Consider the following 15,484-nt stretch of genomic DNA (forward strand, 5'->3'; position numbering starts at 1 on the left):
CTTCAGCATATGGGGGCGGTATTGTAAATGAATCTCAGACTGTGAATATCCTCCAGGTCTGACTTCGGACATGCCTGCACTAAAGCACACACCATCATCATCTTCTCCTTAATTCCCCACCTTTGTTGTCTTTTTTTTCCCAATCATCTCTTAAATATTTCTGCACATTTTTTGTTGTCTCAGTGCCTTTTCACCAAAACAGGACATAAAACCTCCACCCTGATGGATTTGAGTTGCTTACTTTGATCACAGAGATAAATCACATCCTGTTTATCACAGCTGTTATCTATTCTATGACTAAATACTAAAACTAACAGCCCAGGACACAGAAAAACAACCTTTGCATGGCTCTAACTGAAGGTTTATTGTAGCACGGTGACAGAACTCTGCTAATACTTCATCATGTATGTGCATATGATTAATTTTCTATGTGATAACCTTTAAGTTAAGCAGAGGCTTCAGTGAGCTGTGAGCCTGCAGCTATGCATGGATAATGTCCTGCTCCAGCACATGATCCCTCAGCGCACAGAGATGCTGCTTTTCACATGACTGCCTTGCTGTTATTTTTGTCCCCCTCCTCTTTGCATCTATCAGCCGGAGGTCTTCATCAGCAGCTGTAAGTGCACGCTGCCAGCTGGAGTGTGAATGTTACCGTGGAAACGTGAAGAAGTGGAGCAGCTTCAGCACCACCAACAAAAAAAATTATAAATGTAGAGTGTGAGACGGGAGAAGAAACATGAAATTATGTGTGTTTGTGGGGTCAGAGGGCGAGGTAGAGACAGACCAATCAGTGCTGAGCGAAGCATGGCGAGGAGGGGAACTCAGAGCTGGTATTCAGAGCTAACCAGGCATGAAGAGCTTCTGTTTGAGGCTCTGTTTCAATGCTTAGATGAGATGAGAAGTCGGGCTGAGTTTGAGTCTTACAGTGTCTGTGACAAATCCAAAACTTTTTCCAAACACATCGAGCTGAGACTCCTAAATTACTGGTGCTGCATGAATACACAAACAGTTCAATCCAAAAACAGACAAAATCAAACAAAAAGGGGTATACAATGGGGAAAATAAGTATTGAACGCGTCACCTTTTTTCTCATCACATTTTTTCCAAAGATGCAATCCAAACAAAAATTCTACCACACATAAAAAGACATCACAACTTTCAGGTCCATGAATAATGATTATGTAGAATCAAGTACAATAACACAGGAAAAAAGTATTGAACACACTAACTGAGACTCATCTAATACTTAGTGGAGAAGCCTTTGTTTGCAATGACAGCTTCCAGAAGCTTCTTGTATGTTTGAACTAATGGCCCACACTGCTCAGGTGTGATTTTGGCCCATTCCTCTGCACAGATTGTCTTTACATCTCAAATATTCTTTGGTGCGCTCTGGTGAACCCTTTTCTTAAGTTCCTTCCACAAATACATTGCCTATTGTTTTCTCTGTAACAATTGTACCTGCTGCCTCCAAGTCTTTCTGGAGCACTTTCAAGGTGGTCCTTGGCTCATTGAGTACTCTTCTGACTATCCTTCTGACTCCCTGGTCAGAAATCTTCAAGGAGCTCCTGTGCGTGGCCTGTTGATGGTAAGGTGGTGCTTCTTCCACTTGTGAATAATGGCCCCAACAGTGCTGACTGGAGTATTCAGGTGCTTTGATATAAGTCTGTAACCAGTTCCATTCTGATGCTGAGCTACAATCAGGTTGTGAATGTCTTCAGAGAGCTCTTTGCCTTTACTCATCATGAGGTGTGTCGTATTAAACTGCTTGTTGAAAAAACGCCTTTTTTATAGGACCATCAATTTGCTCTAGCCCAGCTGATGTTGGTTTGCACTAATTGGAAGTTCAAGTAATAATTACTGACAGATTTCAGGTGGTATGGTGTATTTACTTGCCAAAGTAAACAGCCTTTCCATGGTGTGTGCAATAATTTTTCCTATGGTATCGTACTTAATTCCACATTATCATTATTTATGGACCTGAATGTCATGATTTCTTTTCATGTGTGAATTATTTGAGTTAATACCAATGTCTGGTAGAAATTTTGTTTGAATTGCAGCTTTGGAAATACATGTGACGAGAAAAAAGTTGACACGTTCAATACTTATTTTCCCCACTGTGCATCCTGCAAGTTTGAGTTGTCTCGAACAGCTTGTGTGATTATACGATGAGGAAAATGACAAAATATGAAGCAGAAATAATAACTCACACATTTATCATGATTCACGCTGCAGCATCACAGAAAGGGAAGTGATGCTTCTAAGAAGAGGAGGATAAAAGTGGTGTTACCTGTAAACAGCTCTGTGGGTCTGATCCCTCTCCTCTCCATTAATGACACACGAGTATAAACCAAAGGATTCTGCACCTTCAAAAAAACAGAGAAGAAGAAAAGTCCACATTAGGCAGAGAAAAACAAAACACAAAGGCCTGTAACTTTTACTCTAAAGCAGATAAATCCTCCTGATCTCATGAATCAAACTTAAATTGGCCGTGAAGCTGATGAGCGCTGTGTGTTTGTACCTGCAGTCCCCTGAGTGATCCACTACCCCCTCTGCAGCTCACAGATAAACACTGTTTCTAATGAGTCTGTAAAATGTGTGGACGGCTTCCAGCAGGACTTTAAGGACTATTAGAGGAAACACACACACACGCTTTGAGGAAGTATCTCTGTTATATACGAGTCCTCTTTAAAGCACATCACTGCTGGCTTCTTTATTCACATATACAGACACAGTGAGGTGTGGGGCAGTGTGTTCAGAAAGGTGTTTGCTTTATTATCATGTGAGAATGTGAGAAGCTCTCATGTGAATATAAATGCTACAGTCCCTCATTAAAACCACATCCTCTCAGTCCATGGGTGGATTTTCATTAACTGGGTAGAAGCCAAGAAACTGACGCTGCTCAGGAGTGTAATGACTCAATGGGCTCAGATAATATCTGTTTTTTCATTTCTTCATGTACTATCCAACTTTTTATCTATAAAAAGTCATGAACACCACTTTAGATTCTTAAAAGCACAAGAAATTACATTTTTACAATACTATACTTGCAACATGTCACATTTCAATGTATGACCACCTTAAATTTCTGCACAATATGAAAAAAAAAAACGTGACTTCTAGCAGAAAATTTTGAGGCTCTAAATTTAAAGGGTGACCCAGAAAAATTGAGTTCAACTTTCAGTTTTCTTCATTCAGGTATAAACAAGATGTGTGTACATTTCATTCCATAAAGAAGCATTCATTTATGACATCACTACTTTCGTTGCTACCCCAAAAAAAGTCTGATTGTAGGAAGTATCTGATTATGTAAGTTAAACTTGAAAAGGAACCGCACATTTCAACTAGCAATCTCCGCAAATTTCTTCTGGATGGCAGACAGAACGATTATGACTGCTCTCAAATAAATGTCAAGACTTTGTGGGACTTCACTGACTTTAACAGAAAGGAGATTTAAAAAAAAACAGGGTTTGGATTGCAAACAAAATCTCAGGACTGAAAACCGGAAGGATCAAGAGATTGATGTGGAACAAGAAATGGAGAAGGGTCTGGAGAGATGCAGCCAGACATGGAGTTGGAAAGGAGACTGTCAGGAGATCAGGGATGCGCTGAGCTGATTCTGGTATCAGGAATGGAGTGGATTGGTCCAAACTTGACACTGTGGCTAAATTATGATTTAGTCTACAGGGTTTAAAATTTTACAGTTGAGTGGTCATTTCTGTAAGTTTTTAAGCTTTTTTTTATTTAAAACTGCTGTTAAACATTTAAACGCTTATAGTTAAAAAAAAAAAAAAAATCAATTCAGCTATTCCAAATGTATTCATTTTCTGTCTTTTATTCAAAAAATTACCAGTCTTATCCCACAGTAGAGCATGTAGGTTATTATTTAAGATCAATATAGGTATCAGTAGATACTTTAAGCCCAGGTATCAGTATCAGGACCAGAAAAGTTGGATAAGTGTATCCCTACAGGGGAGTCATGCAAAAGTTGTATAATTTGTTGGTGGGGTCACCCTTTATGGGACTTAATTGATGCAAATTGGTCTCCAAATAGGGATAGTTTGTGAAATCAGAATATTCAAATAAGTGTTCTATAAAAATTAAGAAAATATAATGTGACTATTATCTTATCTTAAAAATGTATTTTCTTAAATTATTACTAGCCTCAAGATGTAAAGTGAAAAAAAACAGCATGATGTTTATGCATCTGAAGCTGTTTGTGTTTTGCTTAAAATAAAAAAAAAGACAAAAAAAAAAGAAATACTCTTCAATAATAAAGAAATAATATGACAAAGTGCAGATGAAAAACAGATTTCTGAGTTCTGCAATAAGTTCTAAAAATGAACGAAAAATGAGACGGAAAGCAAAGTTTTTTGGAAAACTATCTTTAAACTTTATCTATACACTGTCTTCCCATGTCTGCATGTCTCTAAGTTGCTCACTTGTAGGAGCCATTCATTAACATAAGGAATATGTTGGTACACCTTGTTAATGTGGATACATTTGACATCATTGTGTTTGTGCCTCTGCCAAATATCACTGCTCTAGATAAGATAACTTTAAAAACACTGAAAATCAAACATGGAGGAAAAAGATTTATGGGCACTGCAAAAGCCCAAAAATTCCTCTGAAGTTCCAAAGATTCAGACTAATTTTTAGCAGAACTATAAAAAACAGCATTTGTTATCCACATATATTAAGATTTGACAAAATGCTTAATTTTGGGAACGACATGAACAGACTTTGTTTTTGAATGTCTGATTGGTCTGGAGGCACATTTTAATAAACTGCAGACTGTTTTTGGCTCAGGGTCCCTCCACCCTGCAGGACGTCTAAATACCCAGCTGCCTTTGCTTTCAGCACGCCTCTGTGAGAACGCCGATAACGTTATCAAACAAGAAACAAACACTGCAGGTTTTAGTTACAGGACTCACGTGCTGAGCTGGGAAATGAGGCCAAATCAGAGCAACTCTTAAAGTGGTTTGTGTTTTTACATGCTCAAGCTGCTCGTACTGAGGTTTATTTTCACATAAAAGGTAACTTTAAAAACTGAACTCATCCTTCCTGCACAATCAGTGTTATAATTCGAGTCAAACAGTGCAGAGGTGTTGTGATGTGGATGATGATCTGTACTGAATGAGAATATTCCGGCACCGGACTCTGTGAAGGTTTTGCATCATCAGCCACATCGCTTCAAGCTTCATGCATCACGCCACTGATTTGGTGAGGCAGCATTTAGGGCTGTGTTACTGCACGTTTTAAGAGAATCACACACAATACAGCAGCCTGGCCTGCAGCTCTGATGTTCACCCTGCTGTTTACATCAATCTCAGGGGAGTGTCAGGTCACGGTTCATGAAATGTGTGCAGAGAGGAAGAAGACGGTGCATTTGACACTTTGAGATAATGCAAATTCTAAATGTCTCAGTTTGCATGTCTTTGCATCCTGCAGCTCTTTCTGGTTACAGAGCAAAAACTGAATCTGAGCAGCCTCCCTTTTTAATCTTTGATGTTTCTTCACTTGGTTGAGTCTTAGTCACTCTTTTACTAAAGCTAAAAATAGCTCAAGGCAAAATCATAATCATAAAATTTGATGATATATCTTGGAAGTGGGGAAATGAAATTTAACACAAAACTATTTAAATGTGTCGTTGCATATGAGCTTTTTTCCTATGACTGTCTATAGTTGATATATTGGATTTAATTGTTGCTATTGCTAACTTATGTTCAGTTACACTAAATAGAAACATATCACATGTTGAATGCACATCTTCATAATGTCAAGTCATAATGTTAATTGCGTCGTAAAGCTGGAGTAGGTTGCTTGATCGGAAATATTATTTGTTATAATTGATGAAAAATCTTTTATATTCCAATCACAAGTAGTGCCTAAAATAAAACAATGCAGTGAAAAAACTCTGGTGTCTGTGGAAGCAGCGAAATGGTACTGTGTTTGTCCAATCAGCTGATGTGGTCTGAGGAAAATGACTGGTTGAACTACCCGCCAATCAAACCAGAATCCATCAGCTGTTTAGTCAGACAACAATGAGTTAAGCTCAGTTTCAACCGGCAACTTCTTCTCTAGGTTTTTGGAAATGAGACGCAAAGAATTAGCTCGAGAGAACGTGTGTGGCTTTTATACATTATCACTCTGTACTGTGTCCCTTCCCAAACTGCAGGGGGCACTAATCACAGTAGTAAGAAAGAATGAAAGAGTTGTTTAGACACCGCACTTCTACATCGCCTGCAACTGGTTCAAAACGCAGTTGCCCATCTCCTCCCTGGAAAACTCAAACTGGACCACATTTGGACCCCTGTTTTAGCCGGTTGCTTTGAGAATATATTTTAAAACTTTATTGTTTGTTTTTAAAGCTCTTAATGGCCTAACCCCTGAATACCTGACCAAACTTCTTTGTCCCCATGTCCCTGCTAGGAAGCTGAGATCAAATGATCAGTTGCTTCTGGTCACTCCCAAAACCAGACTCAAAACTAAAGGTGATGGAGCTTTTGTGTAGGCTGCCCCCGGGTGGTGGAACAACTTGCCTTTATATCAAAGTTGAATGGATATCTGGCATAATTCTCAACTAAAGTTTAAGTTGGGTTGGGTTTACACGATTTACTGCCCAGAGTCGAAAGTTTATAACAACAGACTCAAAAACAAACATGGCGACTGTGGAGGAGGTGTTTCTAATGTACCTCTTGCAAAAAACACAAAATTAGAGGCAGCGTTTTAGGAGATGGTGGTCGGTGACCCCGTTAAACACACCGCCAAAGTTCCTCCATTGTTTTTATGTCTTCTTGTCTCACGAGAGCTACATATCCGGTAGTAACAGCAACACTGCCCCCTGTGGTTTCCTGTGGTACTGCTCTGTTTAGCCCCATATCCGTAAGCTTTGGCGAAATAAACACAGAGCACAGACAAAAGACACTGTCCTTATCTGGATCTGTATCAAATAGGGCTGGGCGAGTACTGGTATCTGGTATAGAGTCTTTATTCAAGGTTTCAAGTCCTCCTCGCCACTAGGTGCCACTACTTGCTGAGGTGTAACACCACGGAAAACATACATCAGGTCTTGTTCAGACAATATGAATGAACTTGGGGGGGTTAACCATTAAACTGTTTTATTTTGGACTTCAGTTTGTTTTAAAAAATACTTAATCTCTGACAGTTGAGTTTATTTTGCAATTTTGTTAATTTCTTAACAAAAAAATACAAAAAAACGCAAAACAGAGAGAGCTGTTTGCGTCTTATTTTGGACTTAGTAGCAGAGTAATGGTGCTGTCTTTGATCAAAATGATCTGCCAATCTAAATTTCAATTTTATGATTCAAAAGTACTAGTAGTATTGGTATCGGTGAATAGTTATGAGGGAGTACTCGGACCGATATCGGTCTTAAAAAAGTGGTATCAAACATCCCTAGTATTAAATGTTGAGCATAAATGGGTTTGTGCAAAGGGGCTGCTGTATTTCTTTTTGGCAGACATTAACTTATTTTTCTATTGTTGTTTGTTTTTGTCTAAATTTTTTTAAATGTTTAAAATTTTACAAAGCTAGCTCAAAAAACATGTGAGCCAACAACAGACAAGTTGATGATTGAGACATGAGCCTTGCTAACTGCTAACCCCTGTCAACTCTACCTCCAACTGAGGTGCGTCTGTATGTTTTGGAGGCAGGGCTTTAGAAAGGACCAGGGACGAGGGGGTGGGCTTTTTTCATCTGTATCATTTCAAATATAGCTCACATGTTCTGTGTTTTTCAAAGGTTAAACATGGATAACAGTGAGAGTTTGTCAGACTTTCTGTTGGTGGAGAAACAATCCTTGAGAAAAGAAAATCCCAACGTTGTAGAAAGGTTGGAATGATAGCAGTAACTGAAGTGACTTACTGGAGGAGCGGGAGCGTCCGTTCATGAACACGTTGAGGAACTTCTTGGAGAAGTGCAGGTCCACCTCTGGAGTCGAGTCTTCAGACAGACACGCCGTAGCCTCCCTCCTCACTCCGCCTACCCGGGCGCTGTCCTCCTCCTCCTCCTCCTCTTCATACTCCTCCCCGATGGCCGACTCGTAAGGAGATGAGACACAGTTATCGTAGACAGTGGCCGAGTCGCTGTCGTCGCTGTAGCCTTGGTAACACTGCCGGAGACTGACCAGCTCCAACTGAGCGTGCTCGTCCACCACCAGAGTGTATTTGACTGAGTCATAAGAGAGCCCGCTGGCCTCCGAGCTCATGGAAGTCCTGAGAGGGGCGGCTTTGCTACGATCCGCCTTCCCTCCTGCCTTCCTCATCTTTACGTCCATTATTATCCGATCTACATCCTCGTCCTCCTCCCCGCAGTAGCTGTCGTCAGTGGCGTCCACATACTCCACTGATGACCCGCCTCGAAGCATGACCCCGGCCCCCGTTCCTGCTCCTTTCAAGCTGAGGTCGAGTGCGAGGGAGGAGCGGGCCATGCTGGGTGGAGTGATGAGGGACTCTACGCAGGAAGCATAAGAAGGCGGGGGGACGTAGACCTCGTCCTCCTCGTAAATGGAGGGGTTTGTCCGGTCTGGGAGGGGCTGGTAAGGAGGTGGGCCCTCTGTGTCGGAGCTGATGGACATACGGCCCTGCTCGGTCTGCTGTGAGAGGAAAGGCCGGTCCTGTGCGTTGGGGGGATCTAAGGGGTCTGCAGAGCGCTGCACAGGGGTCAGGTAGATCTCCTCTGTGGGCTCTAAATGAACGTCTGTGTGGTAGCGGATCCTCTCTCGATGATTTCCACCTCCATCCGCCTTCCCTGTGGGGTACAGAGGAGCTGGGGTGTAGTTCTGAGGCGGAGGGGGGGCAGGCGGCTTCTCGGAAACCTTCGATCGAGTCGCTGTGGATGATCCGTGCGAGTGTCCGGATGTGTGGCTGTGCCTGCAGGGGGCATCCGTGGAAGTCCCTCTGTCTTTGGTCTGCGCTCCCCCGCCCTGCACCTTGTCCTCGTCGCTCAGGCAGCTGTGCTCACGGGGAGGGGTGAGCTCACCTGTGGGGAGGAGAGACGCAAACAGCAACATGCAGACGGCCACAGAGACACACAGGCAGACACACAGGCACGCACAAAACCCAGAGACGAGCACGGAGTAAATATACACAACGCAGAGTTGCAGACAGGAGCGGCACACAAACGCACAAACAGACGTGAAGGCAGACATGTCAGCAATGAATGGAGAGATAAAGGAAGAGAGGAGAGAAGCGATGGTTAGGTAACGATGTCAGGATTACGCAGCTAAATCCTCATGACTCAACAAAATCACAGCCCGGCCAGGAGAAGGTAGAATGATGTGTTACGTCATAATCCATCAGGAAATCCAAAGATAATATCCTCACTGTCAATGAAGCATGATGACATTAAAAACCATAAACATGGGAGGTCTGAGAAGCTCTTTACACATGCTCCAGGCACGGCTGAGACAAGCTGGAGTCTAAATCAGCAGCGCCTTAAAATAGACTCTGAATTAAAAAAATAAAAGCGTCCTATCAAAGCGTTTTGCTGTTATATTAATATCTTTGTTAGATTCTGAAGTGCCAATGTCATAATCTCTGATCAGGATAAACACATTATTGTTCGGACATGATGTAACTTCTTATGTGTGACATAACGCACGGTCAAATGTCAACGGTCATTTTCCTGCTTATGTTTTTAAATCTTATTTTATTGCCTTTCCAAGAAACCTGATGAGATGAGAGGCAGTGATTGTCTCCATAAAGTTGGATTTGTCTCTGCTTTAACTGGTTTTTAAACATTGTTTGGTCTGGTATCTGTCTCATCTCAGTTAAAATTCACATCAGGGAAATCGTCTGACTTGTCATTTATGGTCAGATTTGATTTTATGGATCACTTTTAATGACAATCTGTTTCATAACAAGTCAAAAACTCCTCAGAGGCGCTTTAAGCTATGAGTCATATCCGCCAGCTGTTAGCCTTTTCTGCACAAACTGTGTTAGACAGATGTCAAACCAATGTACATAATATTAAGTTTAGGGTACAATAACTGCTATTCAGTGCAATATTTTATTCCTTACGTTTCAAAAAAGGATCACAACACAAGAAAAAGTTATGTAATTTAAAATATTCTACCCTCTTATACTAGTGTTTAAGCCAACTGCTAGCTTTCTGTAGAATCACATGCTAGAAAATATGGCTTTTGTTTAATTTTATTTTACTGATTGTAAGGTATTCAACAGATTTCTCATACTGATATGTTTGCACTGATTTTTTTTCTTTTCTTTTCTTTGTCTTTTTCTATTTTTGAGCATTTTAAATGAATCTTCCTACTTATTCCTGTTTTGGTTTGCATGTTGCAGTTTGATTTGTTGGTGGTTTTGCAATTATTTAGCATCACTGCGCATCATTGTACCGCAGATTCTTCTTGTAAGGCCCTATGGTTTGTAGAATACCCCGATAAATTATGTTTAAATTAAAGTATCTTGGTTATTTCTATTGGTGTTAAGTCACAGAATAGCCTTTCACTCACTGTTTATATCAGTAAAATTCGATTAAAACCCCTCATAAGACTTTAATACATAAGTTACATCTGCCAGCTGCTAGCCTCTTTAGCATAAACTGTGTAAGAAAGATGCTAAATGAATATGAGTACATGCTTTATAAATGCTCTTCAGTGCATTATTTTCATCCTTCAACTTAAAAAAAATCACAAAAACCTGTTCTCCAGTGTGTTCTCCCCTCTTGCCTTGACATCAAACAATATAAGTAAAAAAAAGCTAACATTGGTTTGACATTTGCTGTGATTTATTTTTCCTTTCTGTTTGAATTCAGTTTCCGTTTTATGCTGTCACCTATTCAAGAAATTTTATATGATGCGCCCTTATGTGGCCTTTTTTTTTGATCCTTTGAAAGTTCAACAACAGGATGTTGTTGGTTCTAATTATTTTATTTTTTTTCCCATGCATTTTCATTTATTCTGGTTTTATTTTTAGGTTTCCTATTCTAGCATCTGGTCCGGGTTTAGAGATGGAAACTAGCATTTTGACTAACTGTTATATTTTCAGAAATGTTAATTAGGCCCTTTTAAAACAAAAAAAATAAATAAAATAAAATAAAATATATAAATAAATAAATAAATAAATAAACTTATCAACCTACTTACCTATTCATTAATCTTTTAATTTATTATGAATATTTCCAGACCAGTGTTTTCCCAAGTTGGGGTCACAACCTCCTGAGAGTTTACCAATCACTGGCAGAAATGTTTCAAAAGAGTTTTCAAAATCAAAAACTATTTACAGCTGCCGGTTCATCCAGTACTGTAACAATACAAATAACATAAGGAGGTTAATTTTTATATTAAACCATGTAAACAGAAAACTTTGATCTATTTTTCACATTCTAGGTTTGAAGACCCCAAAAGCAGCTAATCCAGAATAATAACAATATCAGAGAAGGCAGGTCGGTTTAGGAAACACAGTAGTAGAAGAACATAGGTTGGCTAATTAATCTTCTATCAGCTAAATTAATTATATTTGGCTATTTTCTGGGGGGTTGTTTTGGTATTTTTTTTTAAATTGGCTTATTGGTATTTACCTGCAGCAGGGGGCTGCTGGTCTCAGGCAAGTTAATCTAAAACTATTTCATGTGGGATTTTTTTTTATATATATTTTTTAATCAGTTGTACATTTAGCTAGTTTAAAAAGCAACTTCTTAGTTAGTTGGCATTAAGGTTATTGGCAGTAATACAGCAGTCTGCCTAAAGGTTTTAAAAGTATCCGTCAATCTATTCAGTGTAAATTTCCACCTTCACCATGTGTGAGCCACTTTGGAATATTACACCAAGTTTTAGCACTACAGAAGTAAAAAGGGAGCTGATTTTTGCTGATGTTTGAAGTTTTATCTTTAGGCGAGGTGTGTATTCACACATTTGAGACACTAAATAATCGTCTGTAACACTTTCTCCAGCAGTAAAGCGTTGTTGGCAGAGAGTTTGGCTTTTCTCGCCTGGGATGGTGGTCTGAAAAGAGCTGCAGCGATGAGCTCTGACAGCTCCCAGCTAGCTAAGCCCTGAGCTGGCTAACACACACACACAAACACACACTCACACTCACACTCACACAGTAAATAAAGTTACCTTAGCTAGCTACACTTAGCAGAGTAAAGCTCATTTAAGCTTTAACACAGTCCCCTGAGGATCGGACGGAGCTGCCAGATTTAATGAATATCACACTTCAGCTGCTGTTAGCGGTGATGGTGTGAGAAATATCTGAAAGCTCTCTCCTGTTTGTGCGTTTTAACGTGAACAGAATTAGAAACTCAGACAGTTTGAGGCTGAATTCAGAGTTTTACAAAATAAAGGTACCAGGGAAGGAAAATCTTACCTGTTTTTAGAGGAGAGGACGAGCCCGACACCTTCTCCTGCCAGCTGTACTTCTTCCCAAAGGAGTTATTGTTCAGTGTGTCCTGTGGAAACGCAGGAAGAAAGAGGAAGAGAAGAGAAGGAAGTGGTGAGAAAATAAAATAAGATGGACAGAAGAAAAAGAAGGAATAGAAGAGGAAGAGGAGGAGAGGTTTTGGTCACAGAGTTCTGAATCGAGACGCTCTAGAAATACAACTTTTTGTCTCTTTCTCTCACTTCTCCCTCACACACACACATGTTCACACACACATACACACACACACTCACACACAAAGCTTTTATTCTGTTGAATGAGCAGGGAATCTTTTGTCTGTGCTCCGTGATGTGCATTTAAAGGGAACCAGACCTTTTACCCAAGCTTTAGATTACACACACACTCACACACAAACACATTCATAGAAACACAACCACAATGACTCCCTATTGGCTGTTTTGAGGGACTTGTTGATTGATTGGAGAGGCTTTTTTAGAAACTATGACACCCCCTTTAAAGTCTATTTAAAGGGTCATTTCTCTCTTGTCCTGAACACTGAGTATCTTGAATTTTAAGGAGCTTGAAGGAAACAAAATGACAAGAATTGAAACCGGCTTGAGAAAAAAAGGAAAACAGACAAAAATCTGTTTTAAATTAGCTGTTGAACCCTTTCTAATGTTTTGGTTTCACTTTAGAGAGCTGTAATGTCGTCCATCTCATATAACATCCAGTGTACTTGCAGCAGAGTTGGAAAACAAATATCGTCACAGATGGAAGGAGAACTGGAAACTCCTCTGACGGCGTCTTGTCGTCCAAAATAGCCACACATCGTCCTCCTCTGTCCACCCACAGCGAATGACTCACTTCCCATCTACGTGAACCAGGCGGACACGGAGCTGTTGCCATAGTATCGGGTGAATCAGCAGGTGGGAGTTGGCAGTATTGATCTGATGAGCGTAGTAGCTATGGATTTGGTGAATGTGTGCATCGAACACTACATGAAGGTGGATCAATGAGCAGATGACTGATCAGATCCAGATCAATGAGACATCGGTGATGAAAATATGAGCATCAGACATCTTGTCTCCTAAACCTGTTAGACCCATCGATGGATATTTACAACACCTTAAAGTTAATAACACCATAAAGTTAATCATTTTAACATGTTAACTATTTTTCTTTCAAATTAAACTTTATTTACTGGGATGTTCTTACAAAGATAAGCAGAAAAGTCAAGGCAAGTTTATTTACGCAGCACATTTCAGCAAGGCAATTCAAAGTGCTTTACAGATAGAACAAATCAAAAGAAAGCAATTAGAATTCAATTCAAAAGCAGATTAAAATTGATAAGATACAATAAAACAAAATGAGATTAAAAGAAAAAAAAAGTTAAAACAGATTTGAAAACAGATTTTAAGATAAGAGTCACAGTGCAGAGTTGCAAAATTGTGCGATTTTCTTTCCTTTTCTTTTTTTTTTTTAAAGAAAAGATATTTAAATTATTTGTTAAAATGCTCTAATAAAAGGCAGCTGTAAAAAAGTGAGTCTAACTAAAAAATTTCCCACAAAAAAAAAAATACACAAGACAACAGCAAGTAAACACTGCATGAACTATCATCATTCAGCACACAGACATGTGCATACACTGATCAGATGATCCTTAATCCCAGTTTTTAACCCCTTCAAACTAATAAAATAATCCACTTTTGGGTGACTTTGATGCTCAGAGCAGGATGAGAGAGTAAAAAACATAAAAAGTGCTCTCAGTCTGAGGAGTGACGTACAGGGTACATCCATGAGACCAAAGTGAGTCCATTAGTTTGTGTATGTTTATGAACTTTCTGTCCAGACCAAGCTGAAACCTGAACCAGTGCAGAAACTGCAGTTCCTTGAGTGTCCACTTGAGGCTGGTTATGGGTAACAATACAAAGACTATGGCCGTTTTCGAATTCGCATACTATACTAGCAGTGCCTACTGATTCGACCAAAATGTAGTATGCAGTATGCAGTATGCAGTATGCAGTATGCAGTATGCGAACAAATGTCAGAGTTGTAGTATGAGAAAAACACCCGGATGACGTACTGAATTGGGAAAAATCCACAGTATGCATCAGACCAGTCTGCTTCGCCTACTGTTACCCACAATGCAATGCGCCTGGTCCCATATCAGAAGTGAAAATGGCAGAGAGCAGAGCAACAACAACCGGAGTAGCAGAGGAATATAAATATAAGAGCCATTTCTTTTTTATCTTTAAATCCTCATCATCTCCACCACTTAAAGTTCATATAAAATGCTCTCTCTGGCAATATATTTACAGATAAGTTACTCGTGGTTTGTTTATTTTGTACATTTTCAATAAAGTTTTTTGGGGAAAAAAAGTCAGCAGTAGCCAACTTCTGTTTTCTTCAAACTGAAGACCAGCGTAGCATACTACAAAAATTAACCTAACTGAACAGTCATACTACATACTGCTCATGAAAGTAGTATGTAGTAGGCAGTGCCTACTACATACTACTTTCATAAGCAGTATGTAGTAGGCGAATTCGAAAACAGCCAAAGTTGATGTTTTAGACAGTTATGGCCCAAGCTTGTTTTCAGGTACTGCATTTTAAATCTCTAAGACCCACAAACCTCTCAACATGCTCATTTCCCTGTTCTGGTTCATTCAATTTGTTGGGAATAGTTAGTAAGATCTACCATTTATTAGTTTCCTTATTTAATCATTACATTGTTAAAACATGCATGTGTTAATTTATAAAGAAGAAAACTGATCAGATTAGTTTCTAGTGGACTTCCAGGGTCAAAGAGAGATCAATTTTGAGAGTGTTTCCTTTAAGGTGAATCCCCGTAAACAGGTGAGGGATTAGAGTTCGACTGGGATTAAGGGCGGGGAATCCCTCCTGTGACGGACATCTGTGCGTTGGTTTATTCAAACAAGCTGCTTCAAAGGAGACCAGCCCTGAGAGTGAACGACTAATGAGCCTGTACCTGTTTCTGAAAACAGCTGCTAAATTTTAATTATTCCAAGAAGAAGAAGAAAGTAATTTTCTGTTGTAATGCCTGCAATTAAATCAGCTTATTAGCTAAATTTAGAAAGTCTTCATTTCATTAGCTCATTAGTACTGAA

At 39.6% G+C, this 15,484-nt stretch overlaps 1 protein-coding gene across 2 annotated transcripts in view; it reads right to left on the reverse strand.

The window, feature by feature from the left end:
- The window catches only part of mapk8ip1b (mitogen-activated protein kinase 8 interacting protein 1b), a 66,013-nt gene that overhangs the window by 8,224 nt on the left and 42,305 nt on the right, over positions 1-15,484 (reverse strand). For both annotated transcript variants that reach the window (XM_074667000.1, XM_074667001.1), the window contains exons 4-6: positions 12,345-12,426; positions 7,882-8,997; positions 2,288-2,363 (exon numbers count right to left, since the gene is read on the reverse strand). In XM_074667000.1, coding sequence (XP_074523101.1) covers positions 2,288-2,363; positions 7,882-8,997; positions 12,345-12,426 — 1,274 coding nt within the window. The remainder of the gene's footprint in view (positions 1-2,287; positions 2,364-7,881; positions 8,998-12,344; positions 12,427-15,484) is intronic.

The sequence above is a fragment of the Halichoeres trimaculatus genome, unplaced genomic scaffold (genome assembly GCF_033239565.1).
Source record: "Halichoeres trimaculatus isolate MK-OKI-2021-1 unplaced genomic scaffold, fHalTri1.1 fHalTri1_scaffold_3, whole genome shotgun sequence".
Lineage (NCBI taxonomy): Eukaryota > Metazoa > Chordata > Actinopteri > Labriformes > Labridae > Halichoeres > Halichoeres trimaculatus.